The following is a 23,243-nucleotide window of genomic DNA, read 5'->3' on the forward strand; positions in this document are numbered from 1 at the left end:
GAAGCCGGACAGCTCCGGGTAGCTCCGGGTGGCTACACGTTAGCGTCCGGAATGCTAAACGTGAGCCACGTTTCCGCAAAACACAGCAACTGCGCTCCCTGTGCGCTTCGATGTTTTCCACCAGCACTCGATGATCTTATTTGGTCGTGAGTTTGCATTTACCATGATTACGGATGGTACCGAAGACTTATAACGCCGCTAGCCGCTTCGCTAGCTCCGGCTCTTCTTCCACGATAGGCCCCTTCATCACGCCGGCACGAGAATTCTTCAGGGCAAGGAGTTGAAATTCCTTGAATACACGCATTTTTTGTGCGCTAAAACCCATGTCCCATAGGATAGAAGTAATCCATAGCGTAGTTGTCAAAACGGGAAGAAAAAAACACCGAAGATAGGAGCAGACAATAAAACAATAGGGCAGCTGCTGGAAAAGGCAGCCGCTCGTGGCAGCGCCGCTTTGTCATTAATTTTCACCTTTTCCGTGATGATGGTCTGTTCATGCTAGTTTTATTCATGAACAAAGCACGAAGTAACATTAAACCTGCGTCTTCCTCGACACATATGTTGCACTCGTGTCACTCTCACTTTTACTGCTCGGGCGGCCCTGGTGGCCATTAGAAAAAATGCATTTATTAGCCGCATCATTATATAAGCCGCAGGGTTGAAAGATAGGGAAAAGTTGCGGCTTATTGTCCGAATTTTACAGTCACCTAAAAATTGAGATTAATAAACTACACAACAAAAATGTGTAGCTTTGTAAGAAAATAATTTAACTTTACCCTACTTTTTGTGTTACACAGGTCATAAAATGGATCGAGTCTGTAAATTCTGGAACGTTTTTCTCTACGGATTTTGGAGTTTCAGGGTGCAACCTCACAACGGGTGTTGTGGCAAATCCTCAAAAGCATTTGCACTTGCATATATAGAAATAGATTTGCATACATGTCTACATTAACTTACAATACATTACTTGCTTGTGGGAAAAGGTCGGGGTGACCTCGGTTGAAGATACCGTTACCAGACGATTAGAGTTTACCTTGAAGATACCGTTGCCAGACGGCGTGCAAGGAACGGTCACGTACTCATACGGCGTACACGGGACTGGTCACGTACTCATACGTGATACAGGACCGCCTTTTGGGGTGTACTCAATCGAAGCCTAATCGTCACTACCAGCTTTAAATACATTGTCATGTTCCTAGCTCTGTGAGATCTTTATTGACGCATCAATAAAGTGACAATCTCCCTCCGTAACGAGACTGGCTCCTGTCTATTTCTTTTATCCACTTATGAGAAGACTTTCTCTCGATTATCGGACCTCCAATTTCTACAACATTTGGCGCCGCAACGTGGATTGGCACTAATTAAGTAAAAAAGAAAAGGGAAAAGACTTCTCAGTGGAACGGTCTCGAATGAGCGGTTGAGGTAAGGAAGATTTTTTTTCTCTCCTTACTTCGGTTTGCTTGTGGAGATTCGTGGGTGGACAGGAGCCTGTGGCGTCGGAGCTAAATTATGAAAATTCGTGCACGTGGGATTTTCCGTCTGTAGTCAGGCCCAAGTTAGGACGGATGAGATATATAGACTGAGTTGAGATTTTTATGTCCGACGGGAGTTCTGAGCTCAAAGAATCCTGTCTGTTTTGGGACATGGGCTGCCTGAAAACCTGGATAAAATGGTGCAGCGGCGTCGGTATTTGTTTATTTATGATTGTCTTGAGATCTGTGTAAAGCTGTGATAAGACGTCGTCATTTGCTAATGACAGTTCAACAATAGACTATCTATATATGGTTGATACGGGAAATATTTATTTGTTTCCCTAGTGGATTTATGATTTGGGAGTCGGACATGTAACCTTGACTTAATAAAAAGTGTGGTGCGTGGGAGATCGCCATTTTCTAAAATCTGATTTTATTAGACCGACGTTAAAAAATGAGCAGTAATCGATGTTTTATTATTAAAATACTTTCGCATAGAACAGGCGATACAGAGAATGTGTGGGAATTGATGACATGTTTTAAGTGTGGGAGATGTCTCATTCGGGAATGTTGGTGTGTGCCAGCTAGCGAGGATTGTACGTGTGTGTTTCTGTCTGTGGATGTGTGTTCTCCCCCGCCCGGCTAGCTCAGTCGGTGGAGCATGAGATTCTTAATCTCAGGGTCGTGGGCTTCGCTGAGTGATTTTTATTTCAATGGCAGATAACATCGCTTGCTTAAATGTGATTTCTCTTTATTTAAATAATAACAGTCATTAAAAAAATGTTACCAATGAGCGAACGTTACTGCTTTTATATTTAATATTAAAAAGAGGTAATTATATAATAAAAATAAATACAAGTAAAAGTGTCCTAAACGTTTGTTAAAGACCCTTTTGAAATGTAATATTTATTTGACTGTTTATGCAGATTATATTCTGTATTTCTGTAAAAAAGGAAATAATATATCTTATTTTGTACGCGGGTGATTTATACGACGCTGTGCGGAGGAGAACCTTTGATGTTTTTGTCTTTTCTGTTTTTGTTTTGTTTGGCGTTGGGTGTGGAGTTATGGATGCATGGATGAATGATGGAGTGACTGCTTCTTGGTTTTTGTGGGTTATTAGCGCAAACCGTTGGTTCTTTTTGTCTTTTTTGTTTTTTGTTTTTTGTTGTTTACCCCCCTCCTTACCCCCACCACTCTGTCTATCTCCGTGTGAGTTGAGCTCAACCGTGTGTATTATTTTCCCTTTACTTTATGTGACGTTATGTTAAGTGGTGTCATAAATAGAAAAAATGGAGGGATTACTTAATTCGTCAAGTCAAGTGCTCCGTTTGCGTGTGGCCTTTTGATTTGTGAGATCTTGTTCCGATAAACGTAATCAGTATATGGCAAGCATTTTCAAAATACAATGAAGAGCAGATTACTTGATCTTGAGGAAGACCATGAAAAATTTAAGAATTTAATTGCTAAGGTGATGTCTTCATTCATTCATTCAGTCATTTAACCTAGACTAAACATCCGAGTTTGTAAACATGACCGATTTAACAGGATTTGGAAGTCAGACGATCGTTGAAAGGGCCGAAGATGGACAGAAAAACGAGCAAAGAACAAACAAAGACGTTCACTAATCCATTGTCTGGCCGCTTGTCTACAGAAGGGTCGTGGGGATACTGGAGCACATCCAGGCTTTCCTCAAACAGTGCTGATTGCAGCCAGTTACGAGGAGAAAGAGGTAGACAGCTGAGCACCAAGGTCAGTCTGGTACTGATAAGCTCACGAAAACATTCCGGCGGCAGACTGCGAGTGAACGTCACAATGGACTGAGCCAGACGGCCAAGGCCGTCGACAGGGCGGTGATAACTAACAACACAAATCTGCTTTGAATCACGCTAGAATCTTGTTGATTGACGTAGTGTTTACAAATCTGAGGAATATTGATACGTTTGGGTTGTGAATTATTTTATTTTTAACACAGAAATACTGCTAAAATTGTATTTTGAATCTGCTTTCCAGGAAATCGGTGATTGTGTCTCCAGAGGAAAGGAGAATAGGTAACAGGGAAATACCTTTGACTTTATATCAGATAAATTTGTTTGTTCTAAAGGTTGTGAAGGGCATCTTACAAAAACTACACATTAAACAATGGTTCCATGGGTGAATTAGGTACAACCCACTACAGTACTTTCATTTATAGATAAACTCTTCTGCCATAACAAAGACATTAGAGGTATCTTCTAATAAGTTACTTTTCATTTGGTCATGATACAATTATTTGTTCATGAAATTTGAACTCTTCAACATGATTTATGTGTTAACTTAGTAATCGCATGAGTTAGAGATTATGACATTCTCAGTGATAGTTTTTAAAAGCAAAGGTAGTCCAATGTTTTTTAAGGTGACTGATTTTGAGTTGACTTAAACTGTAATTTCTATGGGATAGTTCGAACTACATTGAAAATTGATGTTGTTGTTTTGTCTATTTCTTTGTCATCTGAATGCATTGAAAGTACTTAAAAACACGGAAAACCCATGAGCTTCGGGGGGGACTTCGCCCCACTAGTCCCCCCACCGGGGCACTGCCCTGGACCCAGTTGGGGGCCCGCGCCCCCAGACCCCCACCTAATTTTCAGGTAATTTCACTTTGGTCAAATCACGTCCCTGTAACAGGCAGACCAGCACCGCATCTGGGCCACTTGAGCAACTACAAAACACTACAAACTGAACTGAGAGACTGAATGTGACAATTGACGGCTGTCATCTACTAGCTGGTTAAGAGACAGGAGTCCAAGGTCGAACAACCATTTGAAAAGACGTCCCAGGGGATCTCGTGTACATCAAGGTCGACGAAAGAGGAACCATCCGAGGCGCGAGGGACCGTACACCGTCGTGAGGGCAACGCTGGCCGCAGTCCAGGTCGAGGGCTCACGCTGCCACCCAGGGGTCATCATTAATTGATTTTTGGAAGAAAAATAATGTTTAAGTGCGAAGAAATTAAAATTAATTTTTTTTGCGGCAGGGCCAATTGATGGGTATTTATTGGATTTCTAGCCATTAATTGGTAATTTAATGGTATACTAGCCGTGTCAATATGGTCGAACAAACTGGTCCTTTAATCTTTACTTTTAGTACAAAAAATATCTTCTGAGTTATTGGTGATCACATCAGCTACCGTCATGTTGGGGCTTGTTTTATAATTATAATTTGTCGATTCCTCCTAAATTAATATGCGAATTGTCGGAACACTAACTGAGGTTAGAAGAACAGTGAATGATAGAACATTCACGCCAACATTATCATGCGCAGTGAGACACCCTAGTAATAAGAGGTTTTGCTATTTATTACACATTCATTTATGAACAAAAATGTGTACAACATAGAAACATCGGAGAGAGTGAAAATGTTAGAGATTTTCATTAGATGAAACGATGTGGGAAACAAATTCGCTGTCCCAGAAGCGGTTGTTAGAAAACAAAAAAAGTTGGGCTTCTAGGCAATTTGTTGACAAGGTTGAATTTCGTTTCTCATAAAAAGCTGGGCCTTATAATGGGGGAAACACGGTAGCTTACGCGTGCATGCACTGTCCCGATTGTGCGTATATGTGCCCTTGACCGCATACGAAATGCTCGCGCGGCGAAAAAATTTGCACGTTTGTTGACGCAATCGACTAACAAAAAACCCGGATAATTTCGCAATTAATGGGTCGCAAACTCGCAATAGTTGCTAATTATTTAAATTTTGCAATAAATGGATTTATGAATTTAAGCAACCATTCCATTAATTTTTCGCAATTAATGGCATTGATTTTTCACCAATCATTTATTGCTGACCCCTGCTGCCACCGTCAACGAGACCAAGCAAGATCAACAGGGCAGTAACGTTCAAATTAGGAAAACAAGATGTGGATAACAAAGCTGTGTGTGATAATAAATTGTCTGATATGATTGTTACTAGGAGCAGAGCTCGAGAAATCGCAGCGGCGAATGGAAATTGCGGTTCCGAAAGTGCAACCGGAGATCCAAAAAGCGACGCTGCAGACCATGACGCATCCTAGGGACAGCGGCCCGGTTAAGTGTGACACTACTGTATAACATGCCAAAACGGTTGGTGATTTGGAAAGTACAAGTACACTTTACCTCATGAAGGGCTCACTGGCCCTGAGGTAGATAAGCTCTAAAGTACCAAAATCAAAAACATTACAGGAAAAAAGAAAAATGTGAGATGTGACGAAAATGTGTAAAATATAATTTTTAGAATATGGTTTCATAAGAGACATGCACTCGAAATTTTTTAAAGGGACAGTGTGTATAAATTGACCGCAAGAAGTCTTTGCACTGTGGAGTGCAACCAAAATAAAAGTGCTTAACAGGATAATAAAGGGGGGTCACAGCACCCACATAAGCACTATTTTTCACTGCCTCTAGGTGATGCTCATGTTATGTTATGGAAAACTCCAGTAACTCCAGTTTGCAATCGCATAGTCACACCAGCAATCCCTGTTTTGGATATAAATTGCTAAATACTTTATAAGAAAGCTAATTAAACGATTTAGGTTCACTATCAAGACATTTCTAATAAAAACTCGCAGGAAAAAACCTTAACCGACAACGAAAGTTTTATCCAGAAGCTGTAGCAAAGAAACTCAAAAGTTTTGATTAGGTAAGTGTTAAGGACTATAAACAGGACATGCGCATTTTGCTCCATTGCACAGCGCCCGTGCTAAAAGTAAATAAAGAAATCCTGCAAAAATATAGCCTCAAGTGTACTACAACCAACTTCGAAAATCTTATTTAATCTTATTTAGTAAATGTTATAAGATACTACTGCAGGAATGGTTGAGTTAAGTGCAGAGCGGACCTGAATTCAATCGCGTAACGACCAGTTACTTTATTTAGCAAAATTGTCCAACACACAGGGACAAAACAAAACAAAAACAGGCTTACAGGCAAACAGGAACTCAAACTAGGAATACTCATAAAACAGGCTTTTACTCAGAACAGGCAAGCCCTTAAGAAGGACACATGCAAGTTAGACGGTCGCCACAGCGACCATGCTGGACATGACAGAAATACTAAATACTTGCACAACTACAATAACACAGTTGTACCTCTACTTATACGTTTAATTGGTTCTAGCGGTAAATATGGAATGATGAAACAATTGTAAATCGAAACACATTATCGATTTGAATCAATTGGATTGAAACGGGATTAGTCCGTTCCGAAAGCAAACGAACCTTGTTGAGTCAACTGCAATTGCCCTGAAGGTATACTGATGTTCAGTAGAGGTTCGTACATAAACAAAATCTAAAATAATATGTTTTAAAACTAACAATATAAATGTGTTAGAATAGCCAAGCCCAAGTCCAGACATAAATAGTGTTTGGGGAAAGATCTGAAAAGTGGTGTATCCAAGCGATCACCGTCGTACGTTTGGGAACTGGGGAGCGGTTTTGTAAGGAACAATGGAAAAAATAACAAGGAACAAAGGGCTAATATTTCAGTTTGATGTGCAAAGCTTACACAAAGTAAATAAACAGGAATTAAATATAATGAAATACAACATCATAATTGTAAATGAGAAAAACTGGATGTGTCCCTAGGCCGTGACGACAAAAGTTTGCCCACCATTGACTTAAAACAATTGTTTTTGGGACGATAGACTGGTGGTTAATTGCGCTTTTAATGACTGATTTTTTTTAGGTTCTTTTAAGAAGCAGAATGTTGGAAAAATTTTAAGCTGATTGTAGGCGATGATGAAATAGGTTGGTAAATTCTCTATAGAGCGTGACGTCTCGTTTGGTTTCATGTTATAGTCGTCATAGTTCCATTCCACTCCTTGTAGTTATTAGTATCGATACGACGACACACACACACACACACACATACTGCTGTCGTCTTAATAAAACTGAATCGTCTCTGCGCAGCACAACACAGTAGCCACGATCACACTCTCAGTCCACTCTTGGCGCCCATTCTCAGTCATCCCTCTTCTCAGAGCGCCCTAAGCCTTGCTTCCTTGATTGAGTAGAAGGACGTGTATAAATAGTGCAATTTGCGATAGAAGACAAGTTTGAATTACTGAAATTCCGGGTATCATGGGATGAGTCAGAGAAACGTGCAACCAGTCGGAGTGCCGACGGACTACCAGAAACCAAATATGTTAACGACAGTACAGACTAAAGTTAATAATATACTAAATAATAATACTAAATAATAATGATAGGCTAAACCTTAATGTGACGATACAGACAAGAAAGGTTCCGACACACCAAAGTCCAGAGAAACCTACACCCACGGCGACAGCACTAAAGAGTGAGGTTACAACGCCGACAGCCAAAAATGAGTGCACGGCCAGTACGTAAAATTCGGGAAATTGTGTAGAAGAGGAAAACCGTAACCCTAACTCGGTAGTTGTGTAGGCGCATGGTCTCAATGTGCACTGACTTAATTTGACTAAACAACTTAAATTTTTGTGGGCCATTTGTCTTGTCATATGTTTTATGTTTGTTCAATGTGTAAATGTTTGTATCCTGTCCTATATTCTCTTTTTTCTCGTCTTATATGTTTGTTTGTACTAGCGTTTAAGCGGCCCACGTAACTGAAAAGAAAAAAGTAGAAAAATACGAAGGAAAAATGCCGCGGACGAGAGCGCGTGCGTTTTTTAACAAAGGAGAAAAAGGAAGCGAATTTAAGTGCACAATGCAACGACAGAAACGTTTTGTTATCAACAGTAGGACCGTTTAAAAATGTTGTTTTTGGGTGGAACCGAGAGCACATCGCGTCAGGAGTCGAAAATGTTCGTTTTTTGGGTAATCAGTGTTTGACGCTAAGGGTGTACAACATAACGCATAGGGGCCTAAGGGGTTCCAATAAATATTTTTTACGGTCCAAATTTTTTCTGTTTTTTCAATTGGAAAACGATAAATTTAGGAGTGGTAAGTTTGGAAAAATTATGTTGAGTTATTTCAGATTCATAGAGGTAATGCCAGAACCACACCATAGAAAGATGGAATAGTGACAGAAAATGAATAAAAATGTTTCGTTTTCAGTTAAAAATTGGAAAATAAGGGAATGTGAAGATGAGGAAAAATCCAATTGAGTGAATTAAATGGAGTAATTTGAGAATGTAAAGCATTGTTGTACGAGAATAGTGGAAGAGCGTGAGTTAATACTTTTTTTTCATTGAATATGGAGGAAATATTCGTTGAATGGAATACAAATGAGTAAGATGAATCGTTGTAGATCAATGCACGTCGTTTTCAAATGAAGTAGGTGGAGCTAGAATAGTAGATTTAATTGGTTTGGGAAAAATAAATAAATAAATTGGAAAATTAAGTGAGATGGTTATATGTCAATTTCCCATTAAACAAGTGGGCTAAAAAGCACGTGTTAGAGGGCGTAGAAGAAGGGAGAGTTATGTGGAAAATGGATTGTTGGCAGAGCAAGTAAGGAAGTTACAAATACAGAAAGATAAGAGTTAGCAAAGGAAGAAATAAAAAGGCGAAAAGAAAGTAGGCGTTGAGGAAAAGAGAAGAGAGGGATATACAAGTGAAAAAAAGGAAGAAATGAAAAGGGGAAAAAGTAATTAAATGAAATATTTTTGTTGACAATTGGCCGGAGTAGAGAAAGCATATGTATGTGGACGGGTATGGCTAAATAACATCGGACAACCGAGGGTAATTCCAGAGTAATTTATAGCTAGCAATGAAATTAAGTCTGGATTAGAATCGGTGTTTATCTGGATAACTCAGAATAAGAACGCAAAATGGATTAACTACATTTATTACAACCAACAACGTTTATTAATTACATTAACGAGGCCTTTAGTGCAGTAGGAGAGCAATTACATGAGACATCTAGGATGGCCTGGCAGAATCATCAGGCCCTCGATTTTCTCTTGGCCAGTAAAGGAGGCGTGTGTCATATGATAAAGGAGGAAGGCTGTATGTATATACCTTTAAATACATCCGAAGCAGGAAGCTTCACAGAAGCACTGTCAAAGATTCGTGAGTTGAGCAATGAAGTGACAGTAAATACTGAAAAGAACAGTATCTCTTTTGATTGGTTCTCGTCTACATTTGGGTACTGGGGTGGTATGTTAGCGAAGGGGGGAAATTTTCGTACTAACTATCGTAATAATTATGTATTTGTTGTGTTTCTGTGCCATACCTATTCTTAAAAGAGGAATTCTTAAGACTTTTGGAGAACAAATGACAGTAGTGGCTAATACTAGGGTGGCAAGAAGCTCAATGAGCACAGTTAGTGATTAAATATCGAAGCCTATTCCTGAGGGAGGACAGATGACTCAACTAAATTCAAAACCTTGAATTTTATTTGGCAACGTTAATAGTCAGTCTACATTACATTAAATAATGGAGCATCTGCGGAAAGAGACACAAATGATAATCTACACTAATAACAATATCAAGTAGCACTAGGAATAACAGCAACAAATATATTGGTTTCTAATTGTGATTCTTTTGTTGGTATGTCACACTGCCGGGGAACAAGCTGCTGCCTGGGATGGTCATCGTCGCTTCCGGGTTTTTGGCTGCATGGAAACTGAGCGTGATGCCTGCTGGGATAACACTCACTCCAACATCTGACTTCACGCCACCCGTTGACGAATACGACAGTGCATGGTCTTCAAATTATGCACAGGGGTCAGGCCAAAGGCCGATGTATATGCTGTATCACTATCCACTCATCTTGAAATGTATCGACGGCTGTTACCAAAATTTGTTATCACTTATCAGTTTAATTATTCATTTACCTTTATCACGTACCGATCAACCGTCGACGGTCCACGTGTATAATACAGTATGTACGGATAAAGATAAATGAAGGGGGGGTTAGTGCATAGGTCAGATGTTTGGAGTGTTAGGGGTTTTTTCTTTTTTATTTAATGAAACATGAACAATGAAAGTTAGAGTAATCACAGCAGGCTGACCGCCAGAATTTTATTTTATTTTCGATTCGCGTAAACTCTGTCCTGTATTGATATCTATGATTGGTAATAATTTGCCACTACTCTGTATTCCTTTTCAATTTTAATTTCCATTCAAAGGAAAAAAAAAAAAAAAAGGGGGGATTATGTTGTGGCAAATCCTCAAAAGCATTTGCACTTGCATATATAGAAATAGATTTGCATACATGTCTACATTAACTTACAATACATTACTTGCTTGTGGGAAAAGGTCGGGGTGACCTCGGTTGAAGATACCGTTACCAGACGATTAGAGTTTACCTTGAAGATACCGTTGCCAGACGGCGTGCAAGGAACGGTCACGTACTCATACGGCGTACACGGGACTGGTCACGTACTCATACGTGATACAGGACCGCCTTTTGGGGTGTACTCAATCGAAGCCTAATCGTCACTACCAGCTTTAAATACATTGTCATGTTCCTAGCTCTGTGAGATCTTTATTGACGCATCAATAAAGTGACAATCTCCCTCCGTAACGAGACTGGCTCCTGTCTATTTCTTTTATCCACTTATGAGAAGACTTTCTCTCGATTATCGGACCTCCAATTTCTACAACATGGGTAACTCAACTATAGTATTATTTTAGTTAATGTAGGGGTTATTTTGAAGCCGTCGCCTTAATATGAAAGTTTTCATGTAGCCCGCATTTGTCATGATCACCCATAGGACTCACCTGTGCCCGCTCATTTGGCACGAGTTCTGATTGGCTCCCTGTCACTATTTGAACCCAGTCCTGTCTGTCCGCTGTGGTCAGTCCGTCTGCGAACCTCAGTGTATACTATGCAAGCCTTTTTTCGACCCTGACTCCCAGCTGTCCCGTTTTTGCTCCCGTCTGTCTCCGGCTACGACCTGTTTTGCTCCTGACACGTCTGTTCTCCCGTCCCGGCTTACGACCTCCTTTTGTGCCCGACAACGGCTACTCTCCCATTCTGGCTTATGACTCGTTTCCGAGCCCGACCACGCTTTGCTCTTCCAGTCCCGGCTACCGACCAGTTTTTCCGTACCTGACACCGCCATCGCTCACTACGGAAGATCCACTTCCGTGTTCGGATCCCAGTCCAAATCCGAGAGCGATTTGCTTCCCGCGACCAGCGAAAACCGGATCGTGGGCGCAGCCCTTCCTCTTTCTTTCAATAAAACTTGTGGTAAACGTCACGCAATTGGGTCCTGTTTCCGTACTGTTCCTGACAGCATGAATTATGGATTCATTTGTTACTGATAATTTCATTTTCTTATCCAGTCCTTTTGTTTTTAAGTTTTAGATTTTGTGTAGAAAATGTTAGATCGATTTGAGGAGAGTGAAATGTTTTTACCCGAGCTTTTCTTATGGACAACCCAATTTGGCCTAACCTCACCCAGACCCTAGCTCTAGCGGCCCCTGAGTAAATTCCGTTTAAGAACCTTGATTTAATGCATCAGGAAACAGAAACCAAGTCGTTATTTCTGTGCTGTGAATCCGCTATCTGATTGAATCTAATGCTTTGCCCCGCAACAATCTCACTCTTCCAGTTATTCCGGATTGCACCAGCGTGCTTTTTCTGTGGAAACATGTTCCACCGCTACATTGAGTCAATTTGTCCCTGTTGGTGCAGGTTACCTCATTCAATAAACTCCTGTCGTCCCTCAGCACAGATATTCTGAGTGCATACCTGTCAACCTGTACGTTTTTGCCGTACAAAGTACGTTTATTATGCATTTTAAGACGTGTACGACGTACAAGACAATCTGTACGGAAAAACGCAAAATTGTCAATTATGGGTACCATCCGGTAAACACCGACTATCACGAAACGGCAAATCAATCGAGTCAAACGATTTCGCCGCGGTAGCCTCTATCACGGAATGGTTTTTTTAGTTGCAAACAAAGCGAGCGGTTTGATGCGTATGCGTCTAGTGCCTGGGGATTTCCCATCATGCATCAATCCGTGGTAGTTGTGTAGTGAAAGGAAGTCCGTCTCTTTTTAGAGAACCGGCTTTTTCGGCTCAACTCATTAAAAAGAGCTGGCTCTCAAACGCTCCACTTGCTTTGATGCATTATATTACAAATTATGATGTTGTATAAAGAAGTTAAGAAAAAAAAGGAAGTATAAAAGGAGAAAATGAAAAAAGACAGATTTGTGATTATCCCTTTAATCAGTATATTACCAACAATAATTTAATGCAGAAAATGAATTAATAATTTGAATCAGAAAATTCTACTTAATTACATTTAAATGTATTTTTTCCTTCTACAGTGAACGTCCAAGCTACTTCATTTTTGAACTTTTTTTTTTTACAATAAACCTCAATTAACAAAATGTTAATTAACATTATATAGGATCTAACGAAACACATGTTCAATATAACATGTCAAACTACATAAATAAACACGTTTGGAAAAAAAATTATGGTGTAAGATTATTTTATAAGGGAAAATACGACAGTTTGTAAGGCCATGGAGCCTTCCCCAGAGTCTCTGTCATAAATTTCTCAGCAGATTTCACAAATCACAATTATTGAACTCATTAAGTCTACTGATACATTTGGGTGCCTTAGTTTCCTATTAAAGTTATTTTACTGAGCTCGTTTTGAAGAGTGTAATTTAAGTAAGTGAATGCCTTAAAACCTTTACTACGGATTCATAATAGCTCACACTGATTACATTTTACTTCAGGGAAATCATGGGGAGAAAGGGAATTAAGGTTACTAGGTTCAAGTGTGCCCTCTGGCGGCAAGAAGAGAAAAAGTCGAACTTTTGTTTTATTTCCTGGAATAAGTCATGTCAAGTCAAATCATGTTTATTTGTGACGCCCTTAATCACAAAGTGTCTCAAAGGGCTGCACAGACCACAGATTATTGCAAACCACAGACTATTATGACACCACCCCCTACTTCATGTCATGCAATAATAATGAATTTTTAAAAAGTCAAAACATATTGTTGTTAGCTGATTATGTGGAGAAAAAAAAACAAATATCCCATCTCAAAACAGTAAAATATCGTAAAAAGCTATACTACAAGGCTGATTTTTAATTCATAAAGAAGTAATGATATGTTGTCTTAATTGTATGACAGAAAAATAACTCACAATATTCTAATTTTCTAAATATCAGATGGTCATAGACAATGTTCCCTGTAATTTTCATCGGGTCTGAGCGTTCACACAAAGTCGGTGAGCAACGCTTGAAACAACAGTGAGCCACCATAATCCCAAGTGTGGCAAGATAATTCATTATCAAACATGTCCAAAACTTGACATGAAGTTACATTTTGCTGAGTTTCCGGCAATGCAAAATTATTTTTCTCTTTTGAATGAATTGACTCATGTGATAATGCAAAGGTTGTACGGCCTACAAATGTCATTTGTTCTTACAATTCTTTCACAAGATATCCATTTCGTTTTATTTTCCTGATATATTTTGTCGCATAATATTAACATTTTTGGGGGCTTATTGAGTCGGTGGCAAGATACAGAACTGTACTTAATCACATTTTTAGTGGAAGTACAATGTTGGCAACAAGATTCACTTGATATACTGTAATTGGAAATTATTTGAATGCAACACAAACTTTTTATTCTTTTTTTTTTTCTACTTTTTTTTTAATTCCTTTACAAAAATCTCATTGTGTTTATTTTTTCAGAGCTGTTACTTTTTTCTTTTTGTTCTCTATTTACTTTTTTCCTACATTTCTTTTTCTTGTTTTCTGGCTTTTTTCTAAATTTGTCCTTCTTTTTTTCTCTTCCTTTTCACTACTTTTTCATTTTGGTATTTTTTTCATTTTTGTTTTATTCCCCCCTTCCTTTAAGTCATTTTGTGCATAATTTTACTTAATATTTGGTCATGTTGGGATTAAAGAAGCAAATACAACCTGAAGAGCCGTTTAGGACCCGAAAGACCCGGTTCCTTTTAGTGAGCCGAGCCAAAGAAGCCGGTTCTCGACATACTCTTCTAACTTTACTCAACTTCGTTCGACTTTAAAATACCGCATTTAGGACACAACGTCAGGGGAACCCGTGTATTTTTACCTTCATGCACTGTAACTTTGACTTAAGTCGCTTCTTAATTAGTCATTTTGAGCCCTCATTTTTGTGCGCTGGCTCGATTTTCTTGTGAGCTGAGAATGTGCGAGCAGTGCGCAATCGCGCACGCGCGCAGCTCAGAGGGAACACTGGTTATAGACAAAAAGACCAACAAAACTTCGTTCGGGTTCACTTAAAAGAAAAGAAAATCCACAGAATAAACATCTAGAATAAATACCCATAAATAAACATTAAACCATAAAAAAAACTTGAAACCAGTATAAGTCCATGTTCAACTGTCATAATTATTCAATAGGAAGAAGGGCGAAGAAAAGGCTAAAAAAAAAAGACTTGTTTATTTGTATATAACAACTGGGAACAGGCGAAAAAACGTCATTATCACAATTTGCTTAGCCTATTCTTCACTATCAATACTTTTGACCATTTTTATAAAGGTAAAAAAATCCGGTTGCCTATATGTGATTTTGGAGATGCAAAAAATCCAACTGGGTGTAAGCACCTTTACTCTATATAGTGTGAGTATTTTGAGGGAAGAGAAAGCAAAGAATTAAAAAATGTTTTAAATATCCGGAGTGAAATTTTCAGTGCATGTCGACAGAGCACATGAATAAAAATTCACAAATCAAGCGAAGAGCCAGGTTCAGAGGTAAAAGAAATACATGAAAAATGAGAAATCTCTATAATTCAGCATGTGAGCATTGACAAAACAAATTGTTCACAGTTCGTCGTGTTGATACGTGAATTCCCTGGCCGAGATGAAACCATCTGCATCCTCGTCCTCGTTTTTGAAGATATCTTCCACCATGGCTTCGTTGTGAGTGTCATTTGGAGAGTAGCCATGTTTGGCAAACTCCTTCTCCAGGTACACTTTCACCTGTCAGACACATAATGTAACTTAAACGAGGGTGCTTTATTTGAAAGTCAACTATTTTCTCTATTAAGTATGTGTTAACTGATAAAGTTAAAACTTATATAAACTCTATGTTGGCAGAATTACTCAAATAAAAACAAGCATTAATGTAAACTAATTTCCCAAGCGGGAGATTTATTTTCTGGTGGCCCACCGGGGCCACCACTTCGGTAACACTGCCTGCCCCCGTGTGTCTAGTTAACTTTATTCACACAGGAAACAGAGAAATACACCGGAAATGCGACTTCAAAATAAAAGAGTACAAGACTGATAAACCTACAAAAGATGCAATAAGACTGATTATTGAAACCTTACTTCATGTGTGTGTGTGTGAAAGATTGTTTTTATATTTAGGAATATAAAAACAAGTTATATTCACACAGTGAATTCTGAGAAATGTTACAACCAAAACGACCAACCTATCATTAACAATGCCAAAACTGACTTCAAATAGCCCTTATGCTTTATTTTCAATTGCGCCTATTTGCTTTTATCACACCTGTTTGGGGCGGAACAAACCCCCAAAAAGATGGAAAAAGAAGAGTTCATCTGAGCGCTTCTTAGAAAAGCACGCATATCATGTGTTACTCTACCCAGTGTTCATTTTACCTCTGAAAAGTGATGGGTCCCGGGGACTCGCATGCTCAAAAATCTATGGGTCCCAACAGAGATCTATGGGTCCCCAAAATTTAGTGTTATCGAGGTTGAAATTGTAAATCGGCGACAAATATATAACATAAACCTATATATTCATTCAGTTTTAATCATCACAGTTTATTGGTAATACAAATCAGTTATCACTTCAAGATTTTTCAGTTCACAACAATATTTTACATTAGAAAAAAGAATATTGCTGAAATAATTATATTAATCTATATTCTTTTGTTTATTTTTTTTCATTGAATCGTTGGCTTCAACACACTAGTTTTCCTTGCCTCCGCGATCTTCCGAAGAATTCATCTGCCGTTTTTTTCCTGCCGGAATTATTGCCGTTGTTATCACTTTCTGCGTTACGTTTCGACTTATTACTGACACTGAAGAAATTACCAATTTTGTGTTGATTTTCACCTAATACTAACTGTTTTTTCGGAGGCATACTCATACCTGTCAACCTCCACGGCTCCATGCACTTGCAAAATACAAAAAAATCTTACACCATATTATTTTCAAACGTGTTTATGTAGTTTAACAAGTTATACTGTACATATGTTTCCTTATATCATATATAGTTAATGAATGAGGTTTATTATAAAAAAAAGTTCAAAATGAAGTAGCTTGGGGTTCACTGTAGAAGGAAAAAATACATGCAAATGTAATTACCGGTAAGTAGAATAATACATTTTCTTATTCAAATTATGAATTCATTTTCTGCATTAAATTATTGTTGGTAATATACTGATTAAAGGGATAACCGCAAACCTGTCTTTTTTCATTTTAAGGGATTGAATCCGGCCCGCGAGACAACATTCAGAGAAGCGCAAGAGAAAAACAAGCTGCAGGTTGAAATATGTCCACTTGATGTTGCCAAAGCCAGATGCTTCTCACAAAGACACTCTACTTGTATTTACTTCTCTCTCTCTCTCTCTCTCTCTCTCTCTTTCTCTCTCTCTTTCTTTTCCACCACTTTTCTCCCACTCTGTCTCTGTCTCTTTCACTCTCTGCGTCTCCCTTTTTCTCTTCCAATGTTGCTCTTAGTCTCTTTCTCTCTCTGTGTCTTTTAACCTCTTTTGCTCTAACTTCCTTTTTTCCTTTTCTCTCTTTTCTCTTTCTCTCTTCATACCCTTCGCGCTTTCTTTTCTCTCCTTCTGTCTTTCCATTTCTCTTTGGGTTTCTTTCTTCCTCTCCCTTTCTTTTCCCCCCCCTCTCACGACTTTTTATCTTTTGTTTCTCACGCTCTCTCCTTCTCTCTTTTTCTTTCTTTGTCCCGCCCTCTCTCCTTTTCCCTACCTCTTTCTCTTATTTCTTTATCTCTCTTTTTCTTTCTCTTTAATCCACTAGTCCGGCCCCCGACAAAATGTTTGTTCTATCGTGTGGCCCCTGAGTTAAATTGAGTTTGACACCCCTGCTTTAAGATGACACAAAATGCTGACGCTATCAATGAAAGGTGCTAAATTATGGTGTGTATCTTTTATAATAACTTTTAATTCAATTGACTACTATAACTGTAATTGATTGAGTGACATTTTTATTTTTTTCCCCAGGTCACCTTACACAAGGTTACAATAAATTGAAAATCAACAGATTTGATAAACAATACTAATAATGATTATTGTTGAGGTTGAGTGTTTATTGTCTCCTGAGGCCCTTGCAAAATCCAATGCGGCCTGGTCATCCTGAAAAGGGGATTACCTCATGTGGGAACCATTATCTCTGAGATCATGGGATCAAACCTTCCTGTGGGGAGTTTGCATGTTCTGCATGTGCTTGCGTGGGCACTCCGGTTTCCTCCCACAATACAAAAACATGCATGTCAGGTTAATTGGCTGGTCCAAATTGTCCCTAGGTGTGAATGAGCAAGTGAGTTGTCTGTCTCTGTGTGCCCTGCTATTGGCTGGCAACCGGTTCAGGGTGTCCCCTGCCCACTGCCCGAAGATAGCTGGGAATGGGCTCCAGCTCTCCCGCGATCCTACTGAGGATAAGCAGTGCAGATAATGGATGGATGGAACCGTTCTCAAGGTTTCTTAAATTTCCTCATGCTGAGGTTTTTTTTTTTAGCTTTTCCTTGCCCTCATGTAGGCTTCAGATCAGGGGATGTTGTAATGGTCGTGTGTGCAGCCTTTTGAGACTCTTTGTGATTAAGTGCGATACAAATAAATGTGACTTGACTGGTTACTTGAAATGCAGCTAAAATGATAGTAAACAAATCCCCCACCTCGTTCTTGGAGAGCTTCCAGTCATCATCGAGATCCATCTCCCGGAAGGTATCGTGCGACCTAGGCCCGTTGCGGATATCGATGAGCTCGATGTCAAAAAGGAGCGCACTGTTTGGTGGGATCTTCCCTGCGAAAAAAAATAAAAATAACTGTGCTTCTCGTGTTTCTGTCAGCTATTTTAAAGCTACCTTTTCCTTCTTTTCCATAGCCGAGAGATGGAGGGACGGTGATTTTTCTGCGCTCTCCCGTGCACATATTCTGCAGACCTTTGTCCCAGCCCAGGATAACTTCTTTGGTCCCGAGGGTGAACCAAACTGGATTTTTATCACCTTCCTGGCGGCTGAAATTTTTCAAGAGTGATATTTTGGGGTGCATGCGCACAAATGCACTATATGGCAGTGGTCGGCAACCTTTTCTATACAGGACCAGTTTGTTGTGCAGCAAAATGTTCAAGGCCTGGCTCAACATCAGCAGTGAACATGTTTGTTCCATCAATTATCTGCACCGCTTGTCCTCAGTAGGGTCGCGGGGAGGCTGGAGCCTATCCCAGCTATCTTTGGCTAGTGGGCAGGGGACACCCTGAACTGGTTGCTAGCCAGTCGCAGGGCACACAGAGCCAGACAACTCACTCGCTCATTCACACCTAGGGACAATTTGGACCGGCAGATTACCCTGAAATACATGTTTTTGGAATGTGGGAAGAATCTGGAGTGCCCGGAGTAAACCCACTTAAGTATTGGGAGAATATGCAAACTCCACACAGGAGGATTTGATCTCATGACCTCAGAACTGTGCCGCGGCCCCGTTAACCACTCAGCTGCCGTGCCGCCTGTACGTTTTGCTAAATAATAATAATAATGATAATGATAAAGAGATTATAACATTTATAATAATAACAACAATAATAATAATGAGCTTAAATCCACTGTGTAGTCATGCGGAACATTTAGATTTCCTTGTAAGAAAAGAAAATTATTTTTTTTATTTACCGAACTGCTTAACCTAACTAGAGTTTCCAGGGTCTTGTTTTTTGGAATATGTGAGAAAAACGGAGCCCAAGGGCAAGGGGAGGACATGCAAACTCTACACAAGGAGGCCGGTACTTGGAACTGAACTGTGTGGCGAATGTGCTAATAGCAACATACTCTTCGATTCTATCCTTTAACTTAAAACGTCTCATTGTTCCGCATTAAAAATACCAACACACCAAAGGAACCAACCCTGCGAAAAAAATGGTGGGTCTTATGTAGTCCTGGTGTTGTGTTCTTCACACATGCATCCTCCAACACCATTTTTCCATTACGGCAAATTTGTTTACAATTGCTCTAGCTTGACGTAGTTGACAGTTCTCCACGATGATTGGCTACAATAGATAGATAGATACTTTATTCATTATTAATTTATTTATTTATTTATTAATGGTAAACGTTTGTTTTCATTTATCCTTCACTGTATCTTAAGAGGGCAGGAACCCTTGTTTCCAATGTGAGTTGGATAATCTTCCAGGCTTGAGGCCCCGTTGCGGTTTTATGTATTATTATCTGTCAGATTATTAAAATAGGTCACTGAGTATGCAGTCACTATCACATGAGTTTTCCAGCTATATTAGTTTTATTACTTAATCATAACATTATTACTTTGATAATCGCATTATTCATTCAGTTGTTATAAATGCACATCATATTTTTCTGCCTATTTTATTGAAGTATTTACTTGCTGAATGTATTCTTTTAAATAGGTTCCGCAGACATCGTCTTATCATACAACCTTGAGGGTTGAGCTCTGCGCTAATCCCTTGTACAGGGACTTCTTCTTTTTGCCTTGTAATGAGAGTTCTGCATGTCAGTTTGTGCTGCATGTTCCATTTTTGCAAATATTCCTCACTAAAAGGAAGGGGAAGAAACATTCTTGCTTGCCTTTTGGTGGGAGAACACGTCTCCATCAATTGGTCCGGAGGGCACTCTTATTTTATTTTAATATTGAAACTTTGTAAGAAATGCCCTCAACTGCATTGCTTCTCGGGCAGCATGGCGGCTGAGTTGTTACCGCTCCCGTAGCACATTTCTGAGGTCATGGGTTCAAATCCAGCTACCAGCCTTCCTGTGCAGAGTTTGCATGTTCTCCCCCGTGCTTGCGTGGGTTTCCTCAAAAAACATTTCAGGTTAATAGGTTGTCGTGATTACCTAACTGGAGCCACCTGAGGTAATCAGCTGGCGTGCTGGAACGCGCTTTCCTGATTGGTGGAAGCTTTCTACTTAAGCTGTCAGCGTCCAGAGATGGACGTTCGAGTGTACTCCTCGTTTCCATGAGTGAGCCTCCAACATTCAAGGTACCCACGTTCCCTTTGTGTATTCCAAGCCTGCTTCTCGTTGCCTGACCCTTTTCTGTTAAAAGTTTACGACCTACTCTCCCGCCCCGGCCACCGACTTACCTGCTACGTTACTCGTCACGCGTTTCACCATGGAGCTGCCATTTCGTCCAAAGAGACTTTCTGCCACCAAGAGACGACGTCCCAAGCCTGCTCCACCGACCCTTGTCCAAATAAATTATAAAACTGACGCGATTGGATCCGAGTGCTTGTTCTGGTCTCTGACATAGGTATGAATGATCTGTCTCTGTGTGCCCTGCAACTGGCTAGCAACCAGTTCAGGGTGTCCCCTGCCCACTGCCCGAAGATAGCTGGGATAGGCTCCAGCTCCCCCGTGGCCCTAATTAGGATAAGCGGTCCAGATAATGGATGGATGGATGGATGCATTGCTTCTCTCCAGCTCTATTTTTTCAAAGTCCTAACACTCGGTTTTAGTCTCAGAAAACAACACGCGGTGAGACATCGTAATGACCTTTGCCTTCATTACCCAATGCAAAATCAATTGCCCACCGGTCATCCTGGAAAGGAGGATTGCCACTTGTGGTGCCCCTTCTCAAGGTTTCTTATTGCCCTCCTGTTGAGGTTTTTAAATATTTCCTTCCCTGCATGTTGGTTTAAGATCAGGGGATGGTGTAATTGTAACTTATGCAGTCCTTTGAGATATTTTGTGATTAAGGGCTATGTAATTAAATGTGACTTGACACCGCCCGACAGAAAAATGCCCGCATGTGCGAACCACATCGACTTCAATTCAAATGTACCACCTAAAAGCGCTGGGTCAAGTTAAGTCTGAAATGTAGCAGTGCCAGTGTTATGCCGAGAAATGCATCCCTGCCGAGATTTGCATCCCCTAGCTACTATAACCACTTTTACCTCGTTTTATCTCACTTTTCGGGAATGTAATGGCGAACATATGACCAAAACCACTTCGTCTTGCATTTGTTGGGAATGTAATACAACTTAAACTATTCCGTCTTTGTATTTGTTGTGAACGTAATCGAACGGTAATGCACACCGAATATAAATCACTTTTGAGAACTGTTATGCACTCTACCATAAAGCTTATTATGCTGAAATAAGCTTTATGGTAGAGTGCATAACAGTTTCAATACGAGCGATTTGAGTAGAAAAAGGCAAAATAAACATGTTACCTGCTCAAAAGAGATTTATATACGGTGTGCATTACCGTTTGATTACATTCACAACAAATACAAAGAAGGAATGGTTTAGGTTTTATTACATTCCCAACAAATGCAAGAGAAAGTGGTTTTGGTTATATGTTCGCCACATTCCCGAAAAGTGATATAAAAGTGAGATAAAAGTGGTTATACTAGCTAGGGGATGCAAATCTCGGCAGGGTGTGGAGGCTGCAGCGCTTCCGACTGGGGTAGTGTGAGGAGGGTGACGAGGACAGCAGAGAAAATCATCGGGACTTCTCTCCCCTCCATTCAGGACATTGGCCAGAAGCGCTGCCTATTCCAAGCCAAGAACATTATCAGGGACCCCTTTCACCCCCATCATGGACTGTTCACTCTGCTAGCCTCTGGGAAGAGGTACTGCAGTGTGCGGTGCAGGACCACCAGGTTCCACAATAGTCTTGTCCCCCTGGCCATTAGACTGTTAAATGGTCAATCAAACACATAGTAAATCTAAACTGCTGCTAATCTGTACATCTGTTGGTTTTGTTTGACTTTTTTGCACTACTGGCAGTTCTTTATAGCTAGCCACCCCTTGCACATCTGTTTTCCTCTGCACTATCGTACTACAGTGTTATTGTTACTGTTTACCTGACTTGTTTACCTGACTGCCCATTTTGCACATCTGGTTAGCTGCTCCTCTTGCACTCTTTGCACTACTGTAAAATACTATACATAGCCATAATTATTTAGTATATTATTAGTACTCAATACTCCAACTCAATACAACATTTTATTTATATCGGTACATTCAAGGAAACTGTGCGGGTCAGATGTATCAACATTTCGTTCTGTATACACGTGTACTAGAATGACAATAAAGTAGATCTGAATCTGAATTTCTCAGCACAACACCAGTACCACAGCATAAGGTAAAAAAATAATGGAACTCATTTTTATTTCTGTGCGTCCCGGTACCGGTCCGCGACCCAGAGGTTGCCAACTACTGCTATAAATAGACTTCATGTGTTGGGATGCATGAATGAATGCAGAAATTGAAACAGCATCAATGGCCAGTTGAAGAGTCATTGATGTTACATGAAGATGTTACCTCGAGTGAAACATGGTGCCATTGCTGTGCAAGTATCCCTCGTAATGGACAAGAAGCATGTCGCCATATTTTGTCTTGCGATGACACAGAAGAGGTTTATGGAGAACTTCAACTTTGACTTCAGGGTCTGGGAGTTTACCCCCCTGGGCAAGCATAACTCCAACCGATATTAACGAGTAAATGGAAAACAATCTCATTGCGTTAAAAGAACTCACGATTCTTCCTTTAGATGCCAATCACTTCCTTAAATCATAATCATAAACTATTTACTATAACAGTGATTTGAGTTAACTACGTGGCACGAAACTTCATGAAAACAGCCCCTGTTAAACGATCCTTCCTCCTCAGAATCTAATTGGTTAACG

At 39.9% G+C, this 23,243-nt stretch overlaps 1 protein-coding gene across 1 annotated transcript; it reads right to left on the minus strand.

Annotated features, from left to right (window-relative positions):
- Nucleotides 1–14,076: 14,076 nt before the first annotated feature.
- On the minus strand, nucleotides 14,077–23,212 carry fkbp14 (FKBP prolyl isomerase 14). The gene is made up of 4 exons (XM_088328103.1): nucleotides 22,879–23,212; nucleotides 18,452–18,603; nucleotides 18,263–18,390; nucleotides 14,077–15,354 (listed from the first exon to the last, which is right to left on the minus strand). The coding sequence occupies exons 1-4, from the start codon at nucleotides 23,073–23,075 to the stop codon at nucleotides 15,196–15,198; spliced, it is 636 nt and encodes a 211-aa protein (XP_088184229.1). The 5' UTR covers nucleotides 23,076–23,212; the 3' UTR covers nucleotides 14,077–15,195.
- Between the last annotated feature and the right edge of the window lie 31 nt (nucleotides 23,213–23,243).

Source organism: Urocampus carinirostris, chromosome 2 (assembly GCF_059441175.1).
Source record: "Urocampus carinirostris isolate Australia breed hairy pipefish chromosome 2, RoL_Ucar_1.0, whole genome shotgun sequence".
NCBI classification, from domain to species: domain Eukaryota; kingdom Metazoa; phylum Chordata; class Actinopteri; order Syngnathiformes; family Syngnathidae; genus Urocampus; species Urocampus carinirostris.

What these genes read in the sequence shown, in the direction of transcription:
- fkbp14 (XM_088328103.1), bottom strand. Translation starts at nt 23,075, where the DNA reads ATGAGATTGTTTTCCATTTACTCGTTAATATCGGTTGGAGTTATGCTT. An exon ending in GGCACCATGTTTCACTCGAG is followed by an intron (nt 18,604 to 22,878) that starts GTAACATCTTCA and finishes GAAAAATTTCAG; the next exon opens with CCGCCAGGAAGGTGATAAAA. An exon ending in CTATGGAAAAGAAGGAAAAG is followed by an intron (nt 18,391 to 18,451) that starts GTAGCTTTAAAA and finishes TTTTTTTCGCAG; the next exon opens with GGAAGATCCCACCAAACAGT.